The following is a 24,116-nucleotide window of genomic DNA, read 5'->3' on the forward strand; positions in this document are numbered from 1 at the left end:
TCCTCCTCCGTCTCTGCCTGTCTCCGCACTGCTGGCCCGTATCTGTTGTGTGTCACGGGCAGCATCACAGCGGCAGACATTTGGAGAGAAAAACACCGACTGCGGATACAAATTGCCCGCTTCATGTTTCGCAAGGACCTAACCGGGGAACACAGAGATTTCCGCGTTATTGCGCGCTGCCGCTGAAGCTCTTTTTTTTTTTTGTCTTATTTGCCTTGACACCCCTCCTTATCCTGCCTGTGTGGATGGTTGACTGCAGATTTCATGGTGCTGAGCAGGCTTGTCTGATTGAAGGCTTGCGGCCAGGGGGGCATCTGTGGGGCCGCAGATAGAGAAACCTCTGTCCACTGTCCCGTCCCGTGCACTGTAATTGTGAATGGACTGCGCTCCCTCCGTGATTTTCTGCAATCGCTCTGAGTCATTTGTGGAAGAAGATGGCGGACAGGGCTGAGATGTTTTCCCTATCCACCTTCCATTCTCTCTCGCCTCCTGGATGCAGGTAAGAGCTCGTATGTAAAGTGACAGTGAGGGGTCGATGGAGGATGCGCTGGGCTGATATGAAAAGGCGCCGTGCATGTCGGTCTGTGCTGCTTTGATGACTGCAGTAAAAACGCACATCCCCAGCCTAGGTTGTAATAGATACTGTGAATAACCTGCTCGGCCTTCTGCTGCCTCACTGCGCGCATGTAGGTGCTGCAGCTGAACATTGCTGGTTGTTTATGTTTTTGGGAGAGACGACTTGGTGAAGAGGGAATAAAAGACTCGCGTTTTAGAAATTTCTGAAAATTGCAAAGAATGGCAAATTGTAAAACATATTGCATATGACTGATCTCTAGCTGTGGCGACAGTCACCCGCTTTGCGCAATCTCTGTGTGAGGCCCACGCCCTGTTGAGTCCAACCCAGGCAAGGGCACGTTGCTGAACAATGATTTACGGAAGTCCTACTGATATTGATGTTGTGTCAAACGCCTCTAATGTGACCTCTGCGACAATCAGTATGACAAATCAGCCCCGGTTTCTTCTTGTAGAAGCATATTTGTGGGTGGGTTACTCTTGCAGAGGCAACTTATTTCACACGTAGCGTTAAATCAGTGCTCTCTACAAGGGTGTTGTTGTTTAAAATATACAGTTTAGCTTGTTATAGTGTAATTGGCGGTAAGATGAGAAACACAGAGACATCTTGTAGTAAATTTAATGAACTGTGTGAAGAGAGTGCAGTAAACCTACTTTTGATGCTGGATGTGTATTGGTAACAATGTAACATAACAAATAATAATAATGTGTTTTAACAATGTGATCAGCATAAACAGACTTGTAAGACATCACTAACAAAGGCCAGAGTTAAGTAAACCAATTGGTACCTTTTCCGAGCTTTAGACAAGAAATTTCTATATATGAAATTTCTATATATATATATATTTTAAAAAAATTAAGCTTCTTACTAAATGTAAACATTCTTAAATCATAAAATGTACAATAGATAAAAAATTCATTTTGATTTTCTCCTAATTTACATAATTTGTACAGCCTGTCATGGTCCTGGATGTATTTCTTTAGTGCTATCATCAAAGAAGTTTGCAGGAATGAAAGTGTCCGGTTCACAGTCCTTTGACTTCTTGATAAGTTGCAATAATGGGGGCGTCAAGGTTGTAGTTTTTCTTAGAGTGGAGACATATTTGCAATTTCAGCTATTGCAAAAAGTGCACAGCTCTAATCTGTATAGTCAATCATTTTACATCTTTAAATTCCTGTATTCCTGCAGCATAATTTAACACAAGACTTTGGATTTGTTGATAATAGACCCCACTGGCTCTTACAGCTGATTATTTGAATTCTAACCTCATAGTTCATAAATTCATCAACAGTAAATCCTATATATTGATGTATGTACACTTCCAAAGGCCAAAGTTCTTATACTACTTGGATTATCTTTTTCCTGGAATGGTTACAAATACAAATCTGGGTGTATTTCTACTTTTCATATGATTTTCATATGTTATGATATATAACCTTCAGTGGCTGCTGTAAGGCTTTACTCTGTGTCACCAAACATAGCAGGAATAATAAAGAAAACACTGTTATTTCTAACTGGGTTGCACGACTACAACATACAGCTACTATAAAATACTAGCCCAGAGTAGCAGAGAGAAACTGGATAAACTACAACACTAAAAAGACTTTATCTGGCGTGTTTATCAGGATAACATAAGCCCTGTGCTCTATTGTGCATGAAGTAAACACATTTCATTTCAACGTGCCTGCTTCTGCCTCCAACATGGCTCATATCCTACAGAGGCAATCACATTAACAAACCAGTCCTGGTAGATTTTTTATCCACAGCATGTAGTCATGTGGGATTTCAACTGCACTGCTGGATCATGTCAAATCAATAGACCAGATCGTTTGCATGACTACCGGTGACCTGTTCAGCTCACTCAGCCAAGCTCTGACCATGGTATTAATGTTTTAAATTCACAGCACTACAGCCAAATCTAACGAATCTTAATTATATTAGAGGAATCATGTGAGGAGTAGTTTATTGCATTACTCCTTTGTGGAGGCTAATTGGTTTGTTTCTGTTGTTTTCAGGTAGTTTTTTTATACATTCGAGAGGGAACAAGTGGTTTGTGTTTATTTTTGGTTGGCTCTTCACTTTTTGATTATGAAATATCAGTAAGTAGGGATGTAGAAAGAGTCTTTCTGTAAATGTCTGTGCGTTTGATTGTGTCACAGCTTTTGTGTATGTGTGTGTGTGTGTTGTCTCTTTCTCTGTGCATCTGTGTGTGACAGATTCATGAGTGAAGCCACCAGTTGTGTGATGGTGTGGTCTGGTAATCTGCCTTACATAACCCTAACACTGTTTCCAGTAGGCAACAAAATCCACGAGAGGCAGCACCTCTCTCCCTGGAGCACCAGAAAATTTTTACAGGTTACAATTTCCCCTTTGCGGATGGAAAACGTCCTCAGCTGGAAATCTAAACTTTAAAAGAAGCATATGAATATGCTTCAGTGAGCAATTGATGGGAGATTTTAATTAATTTCTGCTAATAAGAGAAAACATGGTAGCACTTTCTTCCAGGCACAGAGAGCTTTATACCTTATATATACCTTATATAAAAGTATAAAGCTCATATATAGGAGTAGAACTTCATGGTGATTAAACTTATCCAAAGCATCATCTTACAGTAATGTACATAGAAGCTGTTCCACTGAGCTGTGCTTTGTTTCTTCATCATAAATATTCCCTGCAGTGGATGAAGGCTGTTTTGGATTATTACAATGCAAAGCCTTGTCCAATGCCGGGAACCCACATCTTGAAGTTCATTGATCACATTTTGCCCAAGGGTTTGGTCGGTCTTTCTTAGACTTGCTGAGGCAGCAGTCGTACTGTGCGCAGTCATTTGTTTGTTTTTAGTTCATGAGCGTGAACTGCTCTGTTTCCAGTTGTGCTACCTTTTTAAGGATGCCATTTTTAGGCTCCAAATTGATCAAAGGTCCTATTGACTCATTATCTTTTTTGACCTTATTCACATAATACACAAGTAAATCTACACAAAGCGGAGCCTTGGTTATTTGAATGCCATTCTTATTTTTGTTCTTATTTCATCCCTGTATATAACACATTTGCGAATCACAAGTTTGGGAAAATTAATTACATTTGTTTGTCTCTAAATAAAACCTAAAACAACTGTTATTTTTTCATTGCTAATTTTGGGAACAAAGATACAAACAGTGTATTTTTCACGGCCTAGAATTTAACCAGTAATAGAAATAGTGATTTGCTTCAACCTCTAGTTTAATATATAGAAGTTTTATGAACATTTCGTGAACATGATTATTTTATGAAGTATGCAACCCCACCTCTCCACCCCCATGAATCCCATGTTTTCCTGTTAATGTTCTACTTTTGCCTTCCAACTCTTTGAAGTCATTTGGAGAAAAACAGAGGGGGAGGGGGTAATGGTGGGTATGGTTACCATGGCGTAAGAGGCTTAAATCAAATACAAATGCATTTTAGCTTAAGCGTTCCATCCTCACTCTTTTTGCAGATTTTAGCTTCAGTCTCTTTCCCACTGTCTTACATTTTCTGTGCAACTATCACTTGCCATGCCTTCACCTGTCAGTCTTTGCAGCTTGCTATTTTTTTTCATTTAACAGCAACAAAATAATGAGTCATATTTACACATTTTCCTCGCGTCTAATGGCTTCATTAATCCAAATCCAGACCAATCTGCATGAGATCATGTGCTCACAGCAAGATGATGTATCATCAGTGCCTTTGACTCAAACATGGCATGATCTTTGCATTTGGAGCTGAGGAAGACATCACAGAGTCCTTCGTTAGGATAAATGTGTGACTCGTGCGCGTGTGTGCGTGCAAGCTTGAGTATTTGTGTGTGTGGGGGAGGGGCATGCATACATGTGTTTGTCTCTCTAATGGTGGCTGAAAAACCTGGAAAATTATCTTGCTAATGAGTCACTACCAACTACAGCATGTCCTTGGCTTTTAAAGATGATGTCACTGTGAAGCAGGTGTTCATGGTTAAAAGGCAGCTTAATCACGCCACCACTTCAACCCCCGCCACCATTACCACTGCCACCACACCCACATCTGTATCTACTCTAATATTGTTATCAGAGTGTCATCAGACTTCCTCTCAAGCTAATTCTAAAATAAATTACAGAAGTATTAAAAGTCGAAGTCAGTCTGATAACCATGCAATCTTTCATTTTTCACAAGACAAAGGAAGCTTTGAATGTGTGGATGTGGAGACATTAAATACAAAGATGACAGTTCGCAGCTTTGAGAAATTCCGTTCTGGACATGACGGTGTCAGAGATGATGGAAAATAACTGTTAGAACAAATGCGGGCTGGAGCAATTAACTGAACTGAAGCTAAATCTCACGACACAGAGACGAGATGGGAGGAAAACCTTTATGTGGCAGTCAATCTGGGTGTGCCATTGCAGCAGCATGACCAGCGTCGGCAATGGTAATTTTTTGCTGACTTGAGTTTTGGGAGGTAGGATTCTCATCTTGCTCTGAATGTCACAATGTTGAATATCTGGGGATGGATCAGATGTTGGAGACTGGTATTGTATATAGATGATTCTTGCTATGTAGCCCTGAAGCCTCAGCTTGAAGTCCTAACTATTAAGACAAACAACCGACATCAAGCGTAGTAATCGATAAACCACGCAATGTGACAGACACTGCCCGCTCGCTAAGACACTGTAAGCAGTAGTGTCAGCACTGCAGTGGTATGGCTCAGCTTACAATCTCATATGTATCCTCAAAATATAAAGCTATTTAATACAAAATGCTTTAGAAAAAGACAAAATTGTGTCTGTGTTTGGTCTTTTCTTCATCTGAGTGGAGGAGACATGAGGTCACATTTTACTGTGCAAACTGATAAGCACACCAAGAAAATGGCACCGGGTAACATAGTGGATTAGGTAGCAGCAGAGGAGACAAGGAATAAGAGACTGTGAAATCTATTACAGAGATGTGTCCTGAGACAATGGAAGAAAATGAACATTTGTGGTGCTTGGCATTAAAATGTTTTTAAAATCTGTATTTATATATGCTTGTGAAAGCAAAGCAAAGATTTTAATTTCTCTTCGTCTTTTTCTTCCTTTGTATTCACCGTTTCTTCGTTGATACAGCGTTTTCATCTTACTCCTTGTCTGCCTTAGCATCTTATATCATTGGTTCATCTGTTGTGTCCATCAGTTTCACTAAAATGTCACCTAAAAATCAAACATGGGACTTTCTCCTTGTATGCTGGTGGTGACTTGCTTGCATACAGCTTCACAGATGCTGTGTGTTTCTTTTCCCATTGTGAATTCCACACCCACAAACACCTACGCTTGCAAACACAGGTTCCCTGGAGAGCTCATTAATGAGCTCTTTTCTGACGTTTGGTTGCTTATAGTACTTATTGTACATATAGTACTTATTTTTCTATTTTTGTTTAACCTTTATTTATACAGGTAATCCCACTGAGACTCAGTGTCTCTCTAACCCTAACCCTACCTGTTTCAGACAAGTAGAATTAATAGATTTTGTAATAGAATTACAAAATCGAAAGAATAAAATAGCAAAAACTGTCTAATGTTGAAACAATAGACACTTTTATTTGATGAGGACAGATGATGACAGTCATGTCACAACAACAGATCAGTCTGACTGATACTGTGATGAAAATGTATAATTTTGTGCAAAATGAGCTTTTGCCTCACAAGTTCAGTCCAGTTGTTACATTTCAGTTTCACAAATTTTAGCCTAAATAAAAGTAGTTTTTCCCACACAGACACGTGTGTTCTGTAAATGACAGCATTATCACGATATTAATTCATTTCACTCAAAAATGAAAAGTGATGATAGATACACTGTGCAGCATGACAAGTGGCAACACTGTTGATTTATTAATTGCTCTTTTACGTTTTGTGGAAGATGAGTGTGTTCCCTAGCCTACAGATAAATGCCCACCCCCAATCAAAGTCTCATCCTTGCACAAAATCTAAGTCTGACTTGTATAGCAACATTTTTTCTGACAATTTTATCAAACAATAGTCCAATATGCTTGCTTGCAATAGTTCTAGAGAAAATGTAAGATGTAAACAAGGTTTTTGAGCAGATACAAAGTTAACATCAGATTTATGTTCAGCTCAGATCTCACTATTGACATTTAGACAACTATAGCAAAACCAACTCGGCTGTTGGTCCAGCCGTACTAGATTGAATATTACTCTCTGAGGAGCACGTCTCCGAAGGTCCGCAGGGGTTGGCAATTACGAGAGGGCTGGTAAGTGGGGGTCATACTGACAGAGCAGTACTGGCATCCATTTTGGTTCTGCTGGAGGTGCAGACAGGAGATTCGATTGCTCATATTAGCAGTAAAAAGTTGAAAAATAAACAAAAACATTGGACATTCTTACAGGTATGGGTGGGCATGCTTTCATTTGCTTTTCATTTACTTGAATTACGTAAGCAGGAGGAGGCAGCACTAATAAAAAAGCACAGGGTTGGCAAATTGTTGCACTCTGAAGAGAGAGTGTTTGTCTGTTCAAGTTTCCTGCCTATCCATACTAATTTTATTGGGCTCCATGACACTGCATGATGTAATTCACACCTGGTTTGGGGTTTGAGGTTTCTAAACTGGCCTGGCAGCTCTGTGAGCACCAGCCAGTGTTTATCAGGAATCTGCATGCAAAAAGATGGTTTTTGTGTCCCTAATTTATTTTAAAGAAAAACAAAGTCTGAACAAAATGTTGAAAAGCGCAGACCCTTGGACACCAATCTGCCAGTAGGTCTCAGAGGTGGCAGGAGTCCAGCAGATGATGCTGACTACTGGTACAAGCTACTGTCTATTCTCTGAAAGAGAGCACACTACTCAGCTGTTCTCATCTGAACCACAAATCAAACCGCTGCTTAGCTGTCTGTATAACAAAATTAGTTCAGTGCCGCTAAAGCGCAGTAGCAATGTAAAGTAATGTAGCTGAGGCGGGATATAGCACAAATGTTTATGTTATCAAAGTTGTACCTAGACAAGAAGAAACAAAAGATTTTGCTACTCAGCAGGTTTTGAGTAATCATGTTGTCCATGAGAGGGGTCCGTCTTCCAGCTGAGATGGAAAGATTGGGATAGTCCGAGAATGCGGTCAAAAAAAATCTCATTCGATTAATCTCTGCTCAAACAAGATCAGATCACCTGGTTAGTGATTACGATACCACCAACCTACAGAATTCAAAATTACCTTCTACAATGAACAAATTATAGAACAGCCTCACACATGTTTGTACTGTTAAAATATAATATTGTGGTTTGGGTTTGACCCACGTTAACAGTGTCACATCTGAAGACTCCACTGAGGCTTCGGGTTTCATAGGGTAGGTAGAAATACAGACATTTTGCAGTGGCGGTTGAGGACTGCTGGGGATCAAATTTTCTACCTGTCTCTAATTGACATACATCTGGAATACATCTGGAGTTTATGTCTCTATGCATTGGAGAGTTTTTTGGGTTTCACTTGATTTTTAGAAGGTGAATTTTAATCAACTCCAACACTGATGCTTTGCAAAGAACATAAATGCCTGGAATTGCACTGAAAATCTAAATCCCACGTATGGACCATATGTAATCAATGGAAACCAGATGACCAACTGCCACCTTTGCTCTCGTAGGCTATATCAGCTTTAAGTCTTCCATAGGAGATTTTTACAACTAAATGTGTTCTGACAAAGTGACTGATGAAGGATGTGGCAGTGTAAAGCGTGTACTCACTGCAAGCCTGAGTGTTACAGCAGACTAAGTCCACCCACAGGTTGGCAGAGCTGGTGTCAAACAGCACCTCAAAGGACTTTGGGGGGTGTGCCAATGTTGATGTCTCCATAGTAGGTAGTCTAGGCAACATAATAATTGACAGTAGAACAGAATATAGCAAGTTAGCTAGTTACTGCTCGACGGTTGTGTGTCGTGCATAAGAATTGATTTCCTTACATCAGCGTAGTTATTGATGCACATATCTTGGTAAGGCAGCTCATCTTCCCCCCCCCCCCCCCCCCCCCAAGGCTTGACAGTTACCGCTTATCGAGAGGAGCCCTAAGTTGATAGAAGGCAAAAGCAACATCTTCTATCACTGGCGTTGAAGCTCTTTGAGTTACAGCTATGGGTTCTTTTTTTCCAGATAAAATGATAGCAGTTTCCTTACTTAACCGTTCCTTCGGCAAGCACCACCCACACTAGGACAACAACAAGACACTTGTGATCCCTCCGTGGTACACAACGTTTCTTAATGGCTACAACTCACTTTGGAGCTGTACTGGTGCATTACCACACCAGTGTAATTGTCAAAAATTAAGCCATGTCAGTTCAGATAGGGTCACCTACTTAAAACAAACTTTATGCATAACTTCAGCATGTAATAGGTCTTCAGTACACACCACTTTTTGTAATAACATTTTAGAAACAAAGTCAAAAGCTTTATTATGAAGCACATTATAAATTTGTTTGGGATATCTTACTGGACACATGGAATTTCTGCACTTTCAGCAAAATGCTTTCTCTAATTGTTTTCAGATTATGCTTTTGCTTGTTCAGCATCATATCAAGTGAAAAAAATATGCTCTTGCTCATGTCGCGTCTCTAAAAAACAAAACGACAGAATGAAACCTATGATTATTAATTTATTTCAAGCATTTTGCTAATAGGAGCTCTCCGTACTGTTGGGACTCTTCAAGGACCACTTTAGTACCATTTTATCTGATTAAATTTACATATCAGCACCATGGTTACACTATTTGTGAAGCTGTAGTTTTCCAATAATGAAAAATAAATGTATTATGTCTGAACCTCTGTATCAACAGTACTTTAAACAGCTTTACCAAAAGCTTTTGTCATTCACCTTATCCTAATTATGATAGTAATATTTGTCTACCATAATAAAAATATGTTAAGAAAACTCATTTAGGATAATCGTATTTCACTACAAACTGATTTTTCTAACATTTAGCCCATCGTTCAAATTCCTCTCCTGTTAAAAAACCCAATAACCCTTTTTAAGCCATTACACATTCAAGCTGGCAAGCAGTAAGGGGAAGCCCTGATTGCATTAACTTTTTCATGACCCCTTTTGTATTACTGTGCATCAGCCTGTCCTCTTTCAGAACCACAGACCCAATGACATTGTGTACTTTGGACCCCTATATGATTATATGATGTAAGCTCGCATTCATACGTAATATGTAGAGCGTCCTTATCTTTGCAGGAAAGCTGCAATGCAGCATTTCCTTCAACACACTGCAAGCCAGCTGCTGTAGAACTGGAAACCTGCTGTAACTAATAGAGTAAAGACGGCATAGGGTCTGCTCAAGAAAACTTGGAAAGCCATGGCTCATTACAGAGATACACTTCCCTGCTGTAAATGAAAGTTTAGAAATCTTGGTGTAAGAGATAGCAGCGAGTAACGCTTCTGAGTCTTTCTGAGGCATTCAAAGCTCACATTTTTTACAATCATTCCCAGCTAACAGAATTTAAAATATTGACACTGAATTTGGGTGTTTTAGGTGCTGCCACTGTCACTCACTTGATTCAGTGAATGCGCCAGACCTTGTTAGTATGAGATATTATATAATTAGAGATGATAGCGGGTGTTTGTGTGGTTGCTTTTGTTCAGCATATGAGCTTGAGATCCAGACAGAGCCTGACAGCCTATGAGTTAGAGCAGGTTTCCCCTTGATCAGTGTGTGAGCATGAATCAAAAAGAAATTCCCTTTTGGACCGTTCACTGATGGAAAAGACATATTGCAGGTATCAGTATTCTTTTTCAGAATTTGCAGTGAATATACCCTCTCTTGTGTATTCCCAGGCCAGCCCACGACATCAGCCTGGAGGAGTTTGATGATGAAGATCTCTCTGAAATCACAGATGACTGTGGGATTGGACTCAACTATGATTCTGACCCATATGAGAAGGTGAGATTCTTTTGTTTTCTCTTTTTTAATAGTGTGTTCTATTTTCTCTGAAGACATTTAAGGATATGTTTCATTTGCTGTGCTTCGTGACACAGAAATAATTCTTTAGATTGCCACATGTGGCTGGAATAAACATGTTTACAGTCTGTTAAAAAAGACGTTTTTGGTCATCAGTGTTAGTGGTGTTGATGCCTTTTGGAGCATTTTTACATTTATTTTTATTATCTGCTAAATAAAATGTTTGTAGTGTCATAAAGGACATCAAACAGGTATTTTACTAGTCACTTGGAAATATTTAACTGTTATTTCCATGCGTGTCAATGACTGGTTCACGGTCAATGAATCATGCTAACAAAACAGCATTAACTGATAACTTCACCCTATTCTCTAAATATGGTCATGTTAGCTTACAAAGCCAATAAACAGTGAGCGATATCACTGTTGATATATCCACTTTTGCATATACAAGTTAAGCAGAGCAAGTCTTATCCCTTTTTTCAAATGGCCATTTTAGGACATTCAAGGAAAATTATGTGCATGTACATATGTGCTAGATCTGCAAAATAATTAATGTAATGAAATATTACATGAAGAGACAATTAGAGACTGTTTATCCTAGTTGATTAATGCTAACATGAAGCTGAGAGCAGCAGAAAAATGACATGACAAAAATATAATTTTATGAGAATCAAGGGTGGAAACTTCGTTTGTATAGGGATTAAATGTTCAGAACAGCTTATTTGGATCTGTTATTTAAGCATCTCTATACCTTCAGAATTGTATGTAAAGGAAGCCTTCCTCACCAGAATTGCAGTCATTACAGTAATGCCCATATGCCTTAGATAGCTATAATACACAAGGAAGAAAATGATAGCTCCAACAGCTTTGTTTCACTAGAAGAGTGAGTCACTCTCTACATTCTGCACTTATCGTCAAACAAATTGCATACATACTGGTTCTGAACTACTTTCATCATATAATAGAAATTCAAAGCAGGGGTTCCCATAAGGATCACATTCAAGCGACTGTGCTGAAGTATAAGCAAATAATTGAGTCATTAGCTGTATCATCCGACATGTCAGAACGGCTTAGGCTTTAATTACACCATTTCTAAGAACTAATCTTATACCACCAGCCTCTATATTTTCCTCTGTCCATCCTGTGGGATATAAATGTTTTATGCTGGTGGCGTTGAGCCATGGCTGCAGCAGAGGGTGGGTGACCCAGTGCAGTTTGCTGCTATGCAGAGACAACCTCCTTTCCTCTGTCTTTTCCTCCCTCCCAAGTGTCTTTCCCTCCCTCCCTACGCAGTGTTGCTTAGAGACGGAGCTCACATTCTCTCCTCATTCTCTGCCCCTTTTCCCCTTAAAGCCTCCCTCTCTGTATTTTCTTTCTTCCCTGCCGAGGTGCCTGGGAATGAGGATTTAGCTCCGGGATGGTTGGTTTTGAGGGTTAAGCTCCTGGCATAAATCTGTGCTAGATTTTGCTCTTTCTACTTTAATCCACCAACAAAACACATTATGTGAAGAGTTGGCAAAGCTGTTCTGTAAGAGAGGTGTCTTTGCATAACATCTAAGAAGACCTCCAGAGAAGGAGACTTCAGAGAGTGGATTTTACTCAAAGATGTCATAGATACACACACGCACGCGCATTCACACATGCACACACAAAGGTTTGTTTACTTGGTGCCACTCACTTCCAGGTCTTTACCTGGCAGTCTTTACTGTAAGGTAAAGACCCTACAGTATTCGGGAGAAAACCTCAACAGCCAAGCAATCCCATATGAAAAAGCACTTTGCAACATGACAAAAAACCCCTTAATTTTAACAGGAGGAAACCTCTATCAGAATTCTTTAACAGGGAGCCAATGAAGATAAGCCAGTATGGGAAAAATGTGATGTTGCTTTCTTGTCCCTGCTGCTGCTCTCACTGCAGCATTTTAAATTAACTGGAAGCTCTTTAGGTTAACTTTTAGGACAATCCAATAATGATCAATTTAGTAGTCCAGCATAAAAGGGATGAAATCCATAAACTAGCTTTGAATTTCAATTTTAGAAATGTTGGAAATTATAAAGAGAAAGCAGTCCTACATAACGTTTTATATGGGCATTGAAGGACATATCCTGGTTAAAAATGACTCCCAAGTTCCTCACAATGTTACTTTAGGCCAAGGTAATGCCATCCAGAGTAAGTATCTGGTTAGACACAATGCTGATTGTCCTGATTTTTAGGGCCAAATATAATAAGTTCAGTTTTATTTAAATTTAGGAGAAGAAAATTACAGGACATCCAGGCCTTTATTTCTTTTCTATAGTTTAAGCAACTAATTTATGTCATCTGGCTCTCATTGTTAAATATAACTGGGTAACATCTGTATGCAGTATTTTCTAGTAATATTAGATAATAAAGCAAGCATAATGAAAAAGGTATTGATCCCAGTACAGAACCCTGTGGAACCCCATGGCTAACTTTCATGTGTGAAGAACACTCCCCATTTCCATGAACAAATTGGAATCTATGAGATAGATGCAATCCAAACCATTGCAGTGCATTTCCTTTAATACCAACAGTGTGTTCTAGTCCCTGTATTAAAATATTAGATATGACCACAAGTACTGAATCCTACACTGAGGTCTAACAGGACATGTATGGAGATGTGTTCACTGTCAGAAGCCATGAGAAGATCATTTATAACCTTCTCTAGTGCTGCTTCTGTGCTATGGTGAACCCTAAATCCAAGGTGAAACTCTTCATTCTTCTGTAGATGATCACGACTTAGTAGTTTTGAAGCTACTGTACTTACTGATATGTCATTCATGAAGTCATTACTAGATAAACCCAAAGAAGTTGATTCTATTCATCTGGACGTAGCGTTTTTAGTGGGAAAAACATTTCGTCTGCTACACGTCAGGACAATATGCAATAATGATTAAAACTGCTCATTTACAGTTTAAGAAAAGACAATTGAGTATAATAATAAACAAATAAATAAAATAGAGGTGGTTATTTTATCTACATTAATGTTAAAATCTCCTATATTAACAATTTTTTTTGATCTGTGCACTAAATCAGATAAAAAGTCTGAGAAATCTGATACAGACTCTGAATAAGGGCCAGGTGGATGATAGATAACAGCTAAAATTGATCTTTTTTTGCGTGTTTTCCAAAGCAGTGCTAATAGTTTTCAAATGAATAATAAGTGTCTGGGTCTTTGGTTTATTGTTAGGCTACAACAAAGTCTGCTGCCATTCCTCCACCTCGGCCTGTGCTTTGAGGATTCTGACAGTATGACTTTTGGTTGTGCTGACTCATTTAAATTAACGTATTCATCCTGGTGTAATCAGGTTTTCGGAAGGTGGTGTAGGTATTTAATAATTTACTACCATGAACTTAGAAGAGAGAGAGACCTAATGTTTAACAGTTCACACATTTTACATTTGGTACAGCTGAAACAATATTTTGTTTTCTTTGTAATTTTTTCAGCATTAAAATATTTTCAGCTGGTATTTTGTTTATTGAGGTCATGATGAGGTCATGACATTCTGTTGGAATAATAATTATAGTCTCTGTTAAGTTAAGCTGCTGAGTGTGTGGGTCGATTGTAAGTACGTGATAATTACATTTGGGAGTATACCTAAAAATGGTTTGGATCTTGAGGACATCAGATGCAAAACAGCAGAAGCCCTGACTGCTCAGTTCACAAACAAGAAAGCACAGGCCAGAGACAGCGTCGGTCCTCGTTATGTTACATCACTGCCCAAAGGAAGTAATCTTGCTGACATAGGATAGATTGGACACACACCCAGTTGCCCTTTGAGTGTTTGTGTATGTGTAGATAACAAAGAAAGAAGGGCAAGAGAGAGAATTTCATGCACATCGTGCTTCACATGGTGTTTGATTCTGCCTGCATCAGTAGGGTGTATGACAGTTTGGCAGCTCCTCATCAGCAGAAACATCAGTCTCTTCCTCATGCACCACACTGTGCTGATGAAGAAAGAAGCTTTTGGTTTTGATGTCAGCACGATTTGCTCATATTGGGCAGCACGTCTTTGATGTTTAGGACGAACAGCCAATCTGAACAGTGAGATTATCCTGCGGCCCCAATCCCCCACTCTGATTAATTCTAATTTGCTATGGTGTTCAAGTCTTAATCTGCAGAACACTTTGAGTTTGTGGTAGGCACACACACACGTGACCAAATCAACGAGACACATGTGATTTCTGATCGAGGAAGCAGTTATTCGCAACCAGATGTCAAAATTCTACAGCGCTTTTGGCCCTAGTTGTCTGTTTCCACAATCTTTAATGTCACTATTGGTTCACTTTGATGGTATTCTTTCAAGCTTTCAAACAAGAGCGACCACAATCCCAAGCCTTTTATTTGTGTATCACCCAAACAAACACACAACTCTTTTCTGCCTCGCGTTGTTCCTGACTCTTGACTTTCTGTCCTTCTAATAGCATCTCTGCCTCTCCAGAGCCCCTGATTGAATGGCATGAGCACATGCATAATTCAGTATGTGACAGAGCAGGGGTGCCTGTGTCTCAGCTGTGATGCAACTCTGATTTTAAAATGTGGAAATATAAATGATACACTGAAAGATGGAGTCCATCATGTGTCATACACTTTTACATGCACCCACATACAGACAGATAAAATTAGATAGACAGACAGACAGCCTGTACATACTTATAGTTATAGCATATTCATTGCATACCTTCATACCGTGTACATTGTAACATACCCATAATAGACCCATATTTTGTACCCTTATACCTATAACAGATCCATTTCTGTAATATATCTATATTATGGCTAAAGCACTTTCTGGATGGATGCAAACTGTATTTCGTTGCCTTGTACTTGTGACATGTGCAATGACAATAAAGTTGAATTCTATTCTATTCTATTCTAGATAGGAGAAATGGCTTTTTCTATACTTTTACAGTTGTGCCTGTGGAAAAGAAATGTCTTTTTATACTTTAAAGGAATGTATAGATGAAAAGAGACACTTCTAAATACATAATTCATCCCAAAACCAAATGAAAATTTATTCTGGGCAAAGAATAAAGGTTCAGCATGCCCTAAACATTTAGGGAGCTAGTGTTAATTATCTTAGATTTGTATCAGATACATGCCTTCTATAGGTTGCTGATGACCTCTTAATTTTCCACACCTCTATAATGGCGACTCTATAATGATAACTTACTCTTATAGTTTCTGCTGTCATTAGTCATGATAGTGCACAGCTCCATGAAACCCAAAGCTTCCTTTCACTCCACTGGGGAATTAGTTTAAAATGGAGCTGCCATCTTACTGATCTTCTGATATGCAGCACCAGCAGAATCAGTAGATAGAGTTAGCCATGCTGAACAAGGCTCTCGTCTCTTAATTAGAGATCAAAAAGCTTATTTTCTCCAACTATTTTTTTTGTAACCGCTATGTTTCTTTGGTAACTGCTATGTAAGAACAGAGCTGTTTAACATGACTATGAATGAGGGCATGCTTGCTCAAGTCTGCTGAGTGACAGGGGAGGGACAGTCAAAGGGTGAGTGGGGATGGCCTTGGGAGCTGAAGACCATGGAGATTGAATGCCGCCAACGTACAACTCTTATTTATAGTTTTTCTTTTTTTCTCTACCTGCCTGTCTGTCAGGTGGCCTTGTCTCCTGACAGCAGGAAGTATTTTCCCTGGCAGATGTGACATTTTCACAGCTCACTGATGAATCTGTAGATTTTTACACACTCATGGAGTTATAGGTCACATATCCTCAGTGATGGATAGTAATGGTTCAGTGTTTGCTGCAAACATTTGATTGCATCTTAATAGATCACTCATGCAAAAATAGATATGTTAATTAGATGTTGATATGCAATATCACGTGTACTTGATGGGTATAGACTGAGTGTGCGTTTCAGTCGCTGTGGCACAAAGTGGCTGCATCCAGCATCAGCAGAACTGTAAGCGGTAGATGGATGAGAGAGTGAGCTTTGATTCCTCCATTAAACAGACTGCACTGAGAGGTGGAGAAACTGCTGTGCTGTCCAAAATAAACAAGCAGGCAAATCAATCCTTGGAACTCCATTATAAAATTCAAAGCAGGGGAGAGAAGATTAAAACAAAACAAAAAAACCCCAAAAAAACACCCACAAATATTTGGTGGAGTGCTCATGCTCTTTTTTAAAAACTTGCATGAGTGTTGGTTTTTTTACTCAGTTGTTCTAGTTCCTTAGGGAAATATTTTGTAGAGATGATTGTAGTTGAGCAGCCTCGAGTCCTACTTGAGGCATTTATATTATTTAAAAAATACTTAAAATATGTTAAAATGTATGTTCATACGACAGCCCTTCGAGAATTAGTCTCATAGTTTAGTAGTTAAGCCTGTATTATTACCTTTGCTCCATCAGTACATATTGGAACGTATAGCAAAACACACAAGCAGGCCAATGAATGTGTAGCCTATGAAACCTGAAAGTCATTTACTACATTGGTTTCCGGTAAACTAGCTGAAACCTGAGACGCGTCTGATTGATCCACTTTCATGTCAGCGGCCCCCACCCCTCCTTATCCTTAATCATTGCATTACGTCTCCGCTTTGTTCTTTGAGCAGTTCATCGACTTTACTGGTCTGCTGTTTGACTTTCTGAAAATGTTTTGCATTGTGACTTTGTACAGTTGTGGTCAAATGTTTATCATGTGCCTTAATGTCATTAATTTTAGGCTTTTAGTGATTTATTTGAGCTGTTCCTTTTCCAGGGTGGAATAACTGTGCAGAATATGTCTTTAATGACTTAGAAAAAAGAACTGTGTGAAAAAATTTGAATTTATTTTGGAAAAAAGTATAAAAAGTGTACATACACACCCACTATATGGTTAAATATCTCAGTAGCCATCAATAATCTTCTGGAATGCTGTAGAATCATCTGTTCACACAGGAAAAAGAAATCAAAGAAAATCATTAAAAGCATTTATGCAAAAACTGGTCTGAAGACTCAAAAATAAGATTGAAACATACTGTAAAGCTTATCTGTTGTGCTCCTTTACAGCTCTAGCACATTTATATTCTCTTTGTTTCAAATCACCCCATTAGACAAACCCTTAATCCAGGTCTAAAATAATTATTTTGAGTTCTCATCATTAAAAAAAACAAACTTATATTCTAAAAGGTAAGCCCAACAATGTCAGCTGACATTTCAACTTTGGATTATGAGTGAAGATTTAGCCTTAATTATGGACTTTTTTTTTTTTTTGCATGCTTTGCAAGCTATAGTTTTTATGTATACAAAACTGTAATAATTCCTTATAAAATGATTTTTCTTTGTTGTATTATTATATTTAAAAAAAAATCATAAAATACTCTATAATGTTTTTAAAAAATGCTGTACAAAACATTGTTGAGGGCCACACTTAACTTCTTTGGTTTATGTACAAACACACATTCATGTATTCATGAGTGTGCATGGGAGCTGATCACTGCTGGTGTTGGTATATGTTTAGTTCTCTTTCCTTGATATTGCTCCTCTAATTTTACTGATTTCTCAGACAGGCCTGTTCTCCTCCTTGTTTCTTTTCTGTTGTCAGAACAGCTGATGCTTTAATAATATCGCTGATAATAAAGATGTGGATCACTCTCTCTCTCTGTGTCTCAGGACTCCCTTATTCTGGAGAAGAATGACATACACCACCCAGTCTGCTCCTTTCAGGACGACTTTCAAGAGTTTGAGATGATTGATGATGAAGATGAAGATGAAGAGGAGGAAGAGGAAGAGGATGAAGAGGTTGATCCTGATGCACCTCCCTCCCCCTCAGCCTCCCCTCCTCCTTCTCCTACTCTTGGCACCATAAAGAGCAGACCCACCACACTGAACCTAACCACTGCTGTGTCGCAGGTAAGCATACTGAGGCTCTGATTCCAAACACATTACATCAACAAACTGTTTGACATGTGTTTTGAAATAGTTGTTTGCAATTTATCACTAACAATAGTGTTTGTCTCTCTGCCATCTTTAGGATTCACTGAACAACAATAGCAGTCTATCCCCAAAGAAAGGAAGCTGGCAGGACTCTTTGCGCAACCCAGCCTCACAGGGTTAGAACATCATTAGTTATTTATTTGAAAAAAAAATGCTGTGACTTTATACTGTATGTTTTCTTCTATATTTTTATTTGGCTTTCTATTTCACAAAACAAATATATTCTTTGTATAAGCTTTAAAATGTATAACTAATATTAAATAATAGGCTAATCTATTAATCCTATAGAAAGACCGTCCTACTGGATTTTAATGCTATTTTTGTTTAGTAATTGTTCCACGTGATAATTCTATTCAGATACTATTATGAACTGTATAACACACAGGGGATAAAAATCTATTGTACCTCCAGGTCGTCTGTCTCCAACCCACTCATGTCTGGAGGATGGTAGCCATGTGACAGGCCAGTGCCCAGCCTCTCCAATATCCCAGGTCCCAGGATCCCAGAGCAAAGGTACTCCACTAAATCAGACAGGGGAGGGCGGAAACCCCCAGTCTCCTCATAGGCCCCTCCTCTGCGACATGGAGGGCAACAGGCGAGAGAGGCCCGAATACGGTAACAAGAAGGCCAGCTCAGCAAGCTTAGATCATCTCATTGATCACTGCTATTTAGTGCTGTATTGTGATGTGAATTTGACTTCAGTGATGCACAAGAGCAGCAAAAATCTCGTATGCTGATTCTCATGAACCAAATCATATTTTTTTAATACTTAATATATATATATATATATATATATATATATATATATATATATATATATATATATATATATATATATATATATATATATATATATATATATATATATGAAACTTTTGCTGGACTTGTTCATGCTGCTTTCCATTTTCAGCTCATTGTGGATTTCTTTACATTGACAATCATTGTTTTTTTTTTGCTTTATTCTCATCTGCTCTCATTAATTGTAAACTCTTCTCACATGTCAGCTTATTTCATTATGCAGTCTCACCATAATTAACTTCAAAATCACGTACCAGCCTCTAATCTCTGTTTTTTTTTTTCACCTGTCATCATAGGCTCGTTTGGTCAACATAAGTCTCACCCATGTTCTCGTGATGCTACTGATCCAAAGGCTGATCCCTCAGTACAGACAACCAGAGCACCCTCCCTAGATGAGCATTCCCAGTGTTCGGACACAGAGGTGGACCACGATCTCAACAGCGACCACAACCACAAGCACTCAAACCGGCGTGCTACTGATACCTACACCATCACCAGTGAGTCAGGTATGGAGCCAGAGAATGACCTAGATCCAGATGGAACCAGCCGCTGCTTGTCATCCACCGCACCCATTGGAGCTAACGATGGTGCAGATACACCCCTGTCTGACGAGGAGCTGGAGAAGGACTTTGACGTAGAGTTTATGTGTAAGGAGGCCTACGATATGGTTTGTAAGGAGAATCACTCATCATATGTGGAGTTCCCCTCCATTGAACCCTCTGAGCTAGCTTCCTTCTCTAGTTATGTTTCATCTAGCCGCTCAGAAAATATCGACCAGTCCAACAGTTCAGATGCTCAAGAAGCGTCTAATGTGGAGGCAGCAGCTAACGACTCCACCTCTCCATCCTCAGACCCAGGAATAGCAGATATGAACCAACGGGGTTATGTGACTTCAGACCAGGACAAAGACCTCAGCTCTCCAGGCTCTGATTCTGACATTGAAGGGGAGCTGGAAGCAGCATTTGCTTGTGGTGGTCCCGTTGTCTCCAACATGATCTCATCAATCTCAGAGACAGAGCTGGACTTGACCAGTGATGAAAGTAGTAGTGGACGCTCATCTCACCTTACCAACTCCATCGAGGAGGCCAGTTCACCTACGTCAGATCAGGAACTGGATCCAGACACAGAGTTGGAGCAGGACAGTGGAATTGTTGGTCTGAAAACATCTCTACTTCTAGGTCAGCCAGATCCAATCAAAGAAGGCTCTCCTCTACCCTCTCCATCCCCACTACCCTCACCCACAATTGCTACACCATCTCCCATTGATTCACCCATCTTACCCCATGAGGCCTACGATGATGGTCAAGCTCTTACAGGGCTGCAGAATGTGTATGAAGACCTGCCCTGTGAGCACCAAGCTGACCCAGATGAGACTCTTCCTCCAGCTCAATGCAGTGAGGATAGTCTCTCCAGACAGATGGTGCTGCAGATAGAACCAGATCACAGCCTAGAGAGCTTCAAACGCTCCTTCTACCTGCCAGTGGGGCCCAGGCTAATGCCAAGCTCAGATGATTATGATGGAAGTGAAGGAGAGTCTGAATCTGAAAGCGAAGATGACCTGAGTGAGAACTCGGACTCTCCATGGCTGCTTAGCAATTTGGTCAACAGGATGATTTCAGAGGGCTCCTACCCAATCAGCTGTCCTGAGGAGTGTTTCAAGAGGAAAGTGTCTGTGTCTGATACCATCTCACCATCCTCCGACATTGGAGATGGAGATGGCTTCAATGATGAGGACCAAGCTAAGAAAGTTGGAATGAATGGATCACAGGAAAGAGACAAAGAAAGTGAAGAATCAAGAAGTATTGACATGCAGTCTTCAAAAGGAGCAACAGTGATAAATTCTCATCTCTATATGAGCAATCCAACCGCTGATACCATAACCCCACTGATTTTAGAGCGTTGTGCAAACAGCTCTTTGCATACTACTAAAGACTGTGACAAGAACTTTGTAGATAAACCATCTAAGAATGCGATGAGACAAGAAGATGATCCTGAGCCCAATAACGACTTGATGATGTTGGAGGGGAGGAAAGATCTCGACTCACCCAGCCTTAGTGAGAGTGTGATCAGCGACAAAGATGAAGGACGAGAAACGGAGCCCAAGCCAACGAGCCGTTCCTCAGCCTCCCTCGAGCGTATCACAGAAGTCAAACACAGCCTGACACTCGACATACCCAGTGCTCAGACTAACCGATGCTTCAGCCTCACTTATTCCACAGACAATGATGAAGAAGAGGACGATGCAGACTCTTATCCATTCCTAGGTGGCTTAAGGAAGCAGTCCCGTAGAGGTAGCGACTTAGAGCTGGACAGTTCACCACCCATTGATTCCAGCGTGCAGAATCATCCCTTACCTGATCATGACCTCCCACTGTGTGAGAAAGACCTGGCTCTGAGGCAGTCAAATGAAGACGATGGACTGGCCTATGACTCCATGAAGTACACACTAGTGGTGGATGAGAATACTACACTGGAATTGGTCAGCCTTAAAAGGTATGATCTGATAATATGTTTGAAAGCCAGTAAATTGAGTGTTTACTGAGTCTGACACAAAAATCTGTCCTTTAGTTATGAAATTGGAACAATTTTCCTTATTGTGCACCTTATATTAACATGAACTTGCATTACAAATGTTTATTACGCCTTAAATTGGGATTCAACTTGCCTTCTCAGGTGCACTTCTGTTCTGAGTGATGACAGTGAGCTTTCAACTCTTTGCGATGAGGAGCCTTTGGGGACTGCTAACGTGGACTATGGTCATGATGAGGAGGAGGAAGTGAGGCCAGAGCTTCTGAGCTCTTCTGAAGACTCTTCTCCCGAAGCTGACCTCCCTTTCTCCAAGAAATTTCTCAATGTGTTTGTCAACAGCACCTCCCGCTCGTCCAGTAAGTCATAAGCAATTCTGTTCTCTTATTTTAAGAAAGTGTTCATTCTTATCTCTTCCCGAGAGGTAAAAGAGAAGATCGAGACTGCTTTAAAATATTACCCCTAAAAATGAGATGATGCTCCGGTGGGTGTCATCTTACATTAAGGATAAGAAAAGGGGGGAGGTTGGGGGGACAGTTGGCCTGGCTCTGTCCAAAAATCCTGACTCCTTCAGCATTATTTCTAAAATTATCCACTCACAGCCTGCCCTTAGAATGAATAATGTATTAGAGTTCAACTCATCACTGTCAAAATGATATACTAAGATGTGATCTAAATATGGCAGGGTGCCCACACACGACTGATGGGAGGGCTCTACCAGAACATCATCAGGCAGACCTCTTGTCTCAAGATTTATATCTCTAATAAAGGGTGATTTGCATAATAAAAAAGCTCATTATAACAGCCCCATTTTCATTGCATTTTTGATATAATCCATTACCCTTCATTTAGAGCTCACCTTACAGATTTGCATAATAAATGTTCCTCAACAAACAACAGGTTACAGAAAAAACAACATTTTTTTTTAAATAATCTCAGTCATATCTGTTTCCCATGCAGGCACAGAATCCTTTGGACTTTTCTCTTGTACCATCAATGGAGAAGAGAGGGACCAGACACACAGAGCAGTCTACAGGTAAAACAAACTCAAGCCTGAAATTAGCACCACTGAAGGAACAATGGGCTGGGAGGTCAACCTCCCAATGGGCTGACCTCCCAGCCCATTGTTCCTTCAGTGGTGATAGTTTGAATCATTATGCAAATGTACTGTTTATAAGATTGGGGAAACCAAGCAGTCAGCTGAGACTGAAGAAATCACGTGAGTGACGAAACGTTTCTCCCACTGAAAACGTGTCCAGATGAACAGAAACAACTTTTGGGCAACACTAATTATTTTGGGGAGGAAGACAAAGACATCACATGCGTCTCTTTGCCAACCATAAAGACAACGACAAGAAGAGAAAAGGCAAACAGTGCCTCGGTATTACACAGTACATGTTGTGTACAAATAATTTCACTTTTTTTAACCATAGGTCTCATTCAAAATACCCCATATTTACAACTCTTTGCCTTCCTCTACCCACCCTATCATTTTTCTTTCCCAGCTTTTTCATCAAAGCCTCCCACAGGGAGTCACCTAAAACCCATAAAAGATCAAAATAACTCAGGTTTATAGGAGCAGGAACATCATGTAAGGAAACATCTTTTTACAAAGGCAGTTTCCTTTTTTTTCCTTGACTTCTCTGCTGCCCTCTGCAGGTTCATTCCTAGGCATGCAGATGAGCTGGAGCTGGATGTGGATGATCCCTTATACGTGGAGGAAGAAGAGGACGACTACTGGTACAGAGGCTATAACATGCGGACAGGGGAGAGGGGCATCTTCCCTGCCTTCTATGCTCATGAGGTCATAGGTCAATCCAAAGAGCTGCTGGGTGAGTGCAAGAATACAGCAGCTTATTTCTTTTTTTTTGCTTTTTTATTCGAAACACACAGAACGATCACATTTTCTATGCATATTACACTCCTTAGGAATGAAAAGGAATCCAGCGTGGATTGAAACTTTCAGCGTGCAGTTTTTGGGGTCTGTTGAGGTACCTTATCACCAAGGCAACGGCATTCTCTGTGCTGCTATGCAGAAGGTAAGAAAAGCACATTTACACTTTTACTATTATGGATTGTTTACTATGGGCAGGATACAAATGTGGTTTCTCTCTGTGTTAGATTGCAATATCGAGAAAACGGACGGTACATGTGCGACCTCCCTCTCTATGTGAGCTGGAGATTAGCTTGCAAGGAGTCAAACTGATTATGAGCCTGGAGGATGAATATGAATCCCTTGATGAGGTATAAGACAAATAAACATAAATGACATGATTACTCAGGTAATCGATTGTCCCTCTGCTTTGGGATTATGTTGCACTGCTTCATCAGTGACTGAACT

At 39.8% G+C, this 24,116-nt stretch overlaps 2 protein-coding genes across 3 annotated transcripts in view; one reads left to right on the forward strand and one right to left on the reverse strand.

Annotated features, from left to right (window-relative positions):
• The window catches only part of mapk8ip2 (mitogen-activated protein kinase 8 interacting protein 2), a 27,500-nt gene continuing 3,384 nt past the window's right edge, over window positions 1–24,116 (forward strand). The window contains exons 1-11 of one of the 2 annotated variants that reach the window (XM_085461593.1): window positions 1–499; window positions 10,372–10,477; window positions 18,128–18,367; window positions 18,489–18,567; window positions 18,863–19,066; window positions 19,546–21,742; window positions 21,923–22,134; window positions 22,736–22,811; window positions 23,435–23,607; window positions 23,705–23,814; window positions 23,897–24,019. In XM_085461593.1, coding sequence (XP_085317719.1) covers window positions 435–499; window positions 10,372–10,477; window positions 18,128–18,367; window positions 18,489–18,567; window positions 18,863–19,066; window positions 19,546–21,742; window positions 21,923–22,134; window positions 22,736–22,811; window positions 23,435–23,607; window positions 23,705–23,814; window positions 23,897–24,019 — 3,585 coding nt within the window. In that variant the 5' untranslated portion in view covers window positions 1–434. The remainder of the gene's footprint in view (window positions 500–10,371; window positions 10,478–18,127; window positions 18,368–18,488; window positions 18,568–18,862; window positions 19,067–19,545; window positions 21,743–21,922; window positions 22,135–22,735; window positions 22,812–23,434; window positions 23,608–23,704; window positions 23,815–23,896; window positions 24,020–24,116) is intronic. The other variant, XM_085461594.1, reaches the window with a different exon arrangement.
• LOC146704447 (gastricsin-like) lies at window positions 6,693–8,528 on the reverse strand. Its single transcript, XM_085465082.1, is given in 9 exon segments — window positions 6,693–6,860; window positions 6,982–7,207; window positions 7,291–7,351; window positions 7,522–7,639; window positions 7,641–7,742; window positions 7,845–7,963; window positions 8,289–8,373; window positions 8,375–8,407; window positions 8,505–8,528. Coding segments are annotated over 9 exon segments (936 nt in total).

This window comes from Copadichromis virginalis, linkage group LG7 (genome assembly GCF_057382275.1).
Source record: "Copadichromis virginalis isolate Kocher_CV1m ecotype Utaka linkage group LG7, C_Virginalis_male_GT1.1, whole genome shotgun sequence".
Classification (NCBI taxonomy): Eukaryota; Metazoa; Chordata; class Actinopteri; order Cichliformes; family Cichlidae; genus Copadichromis; species Copadichromis virginalis.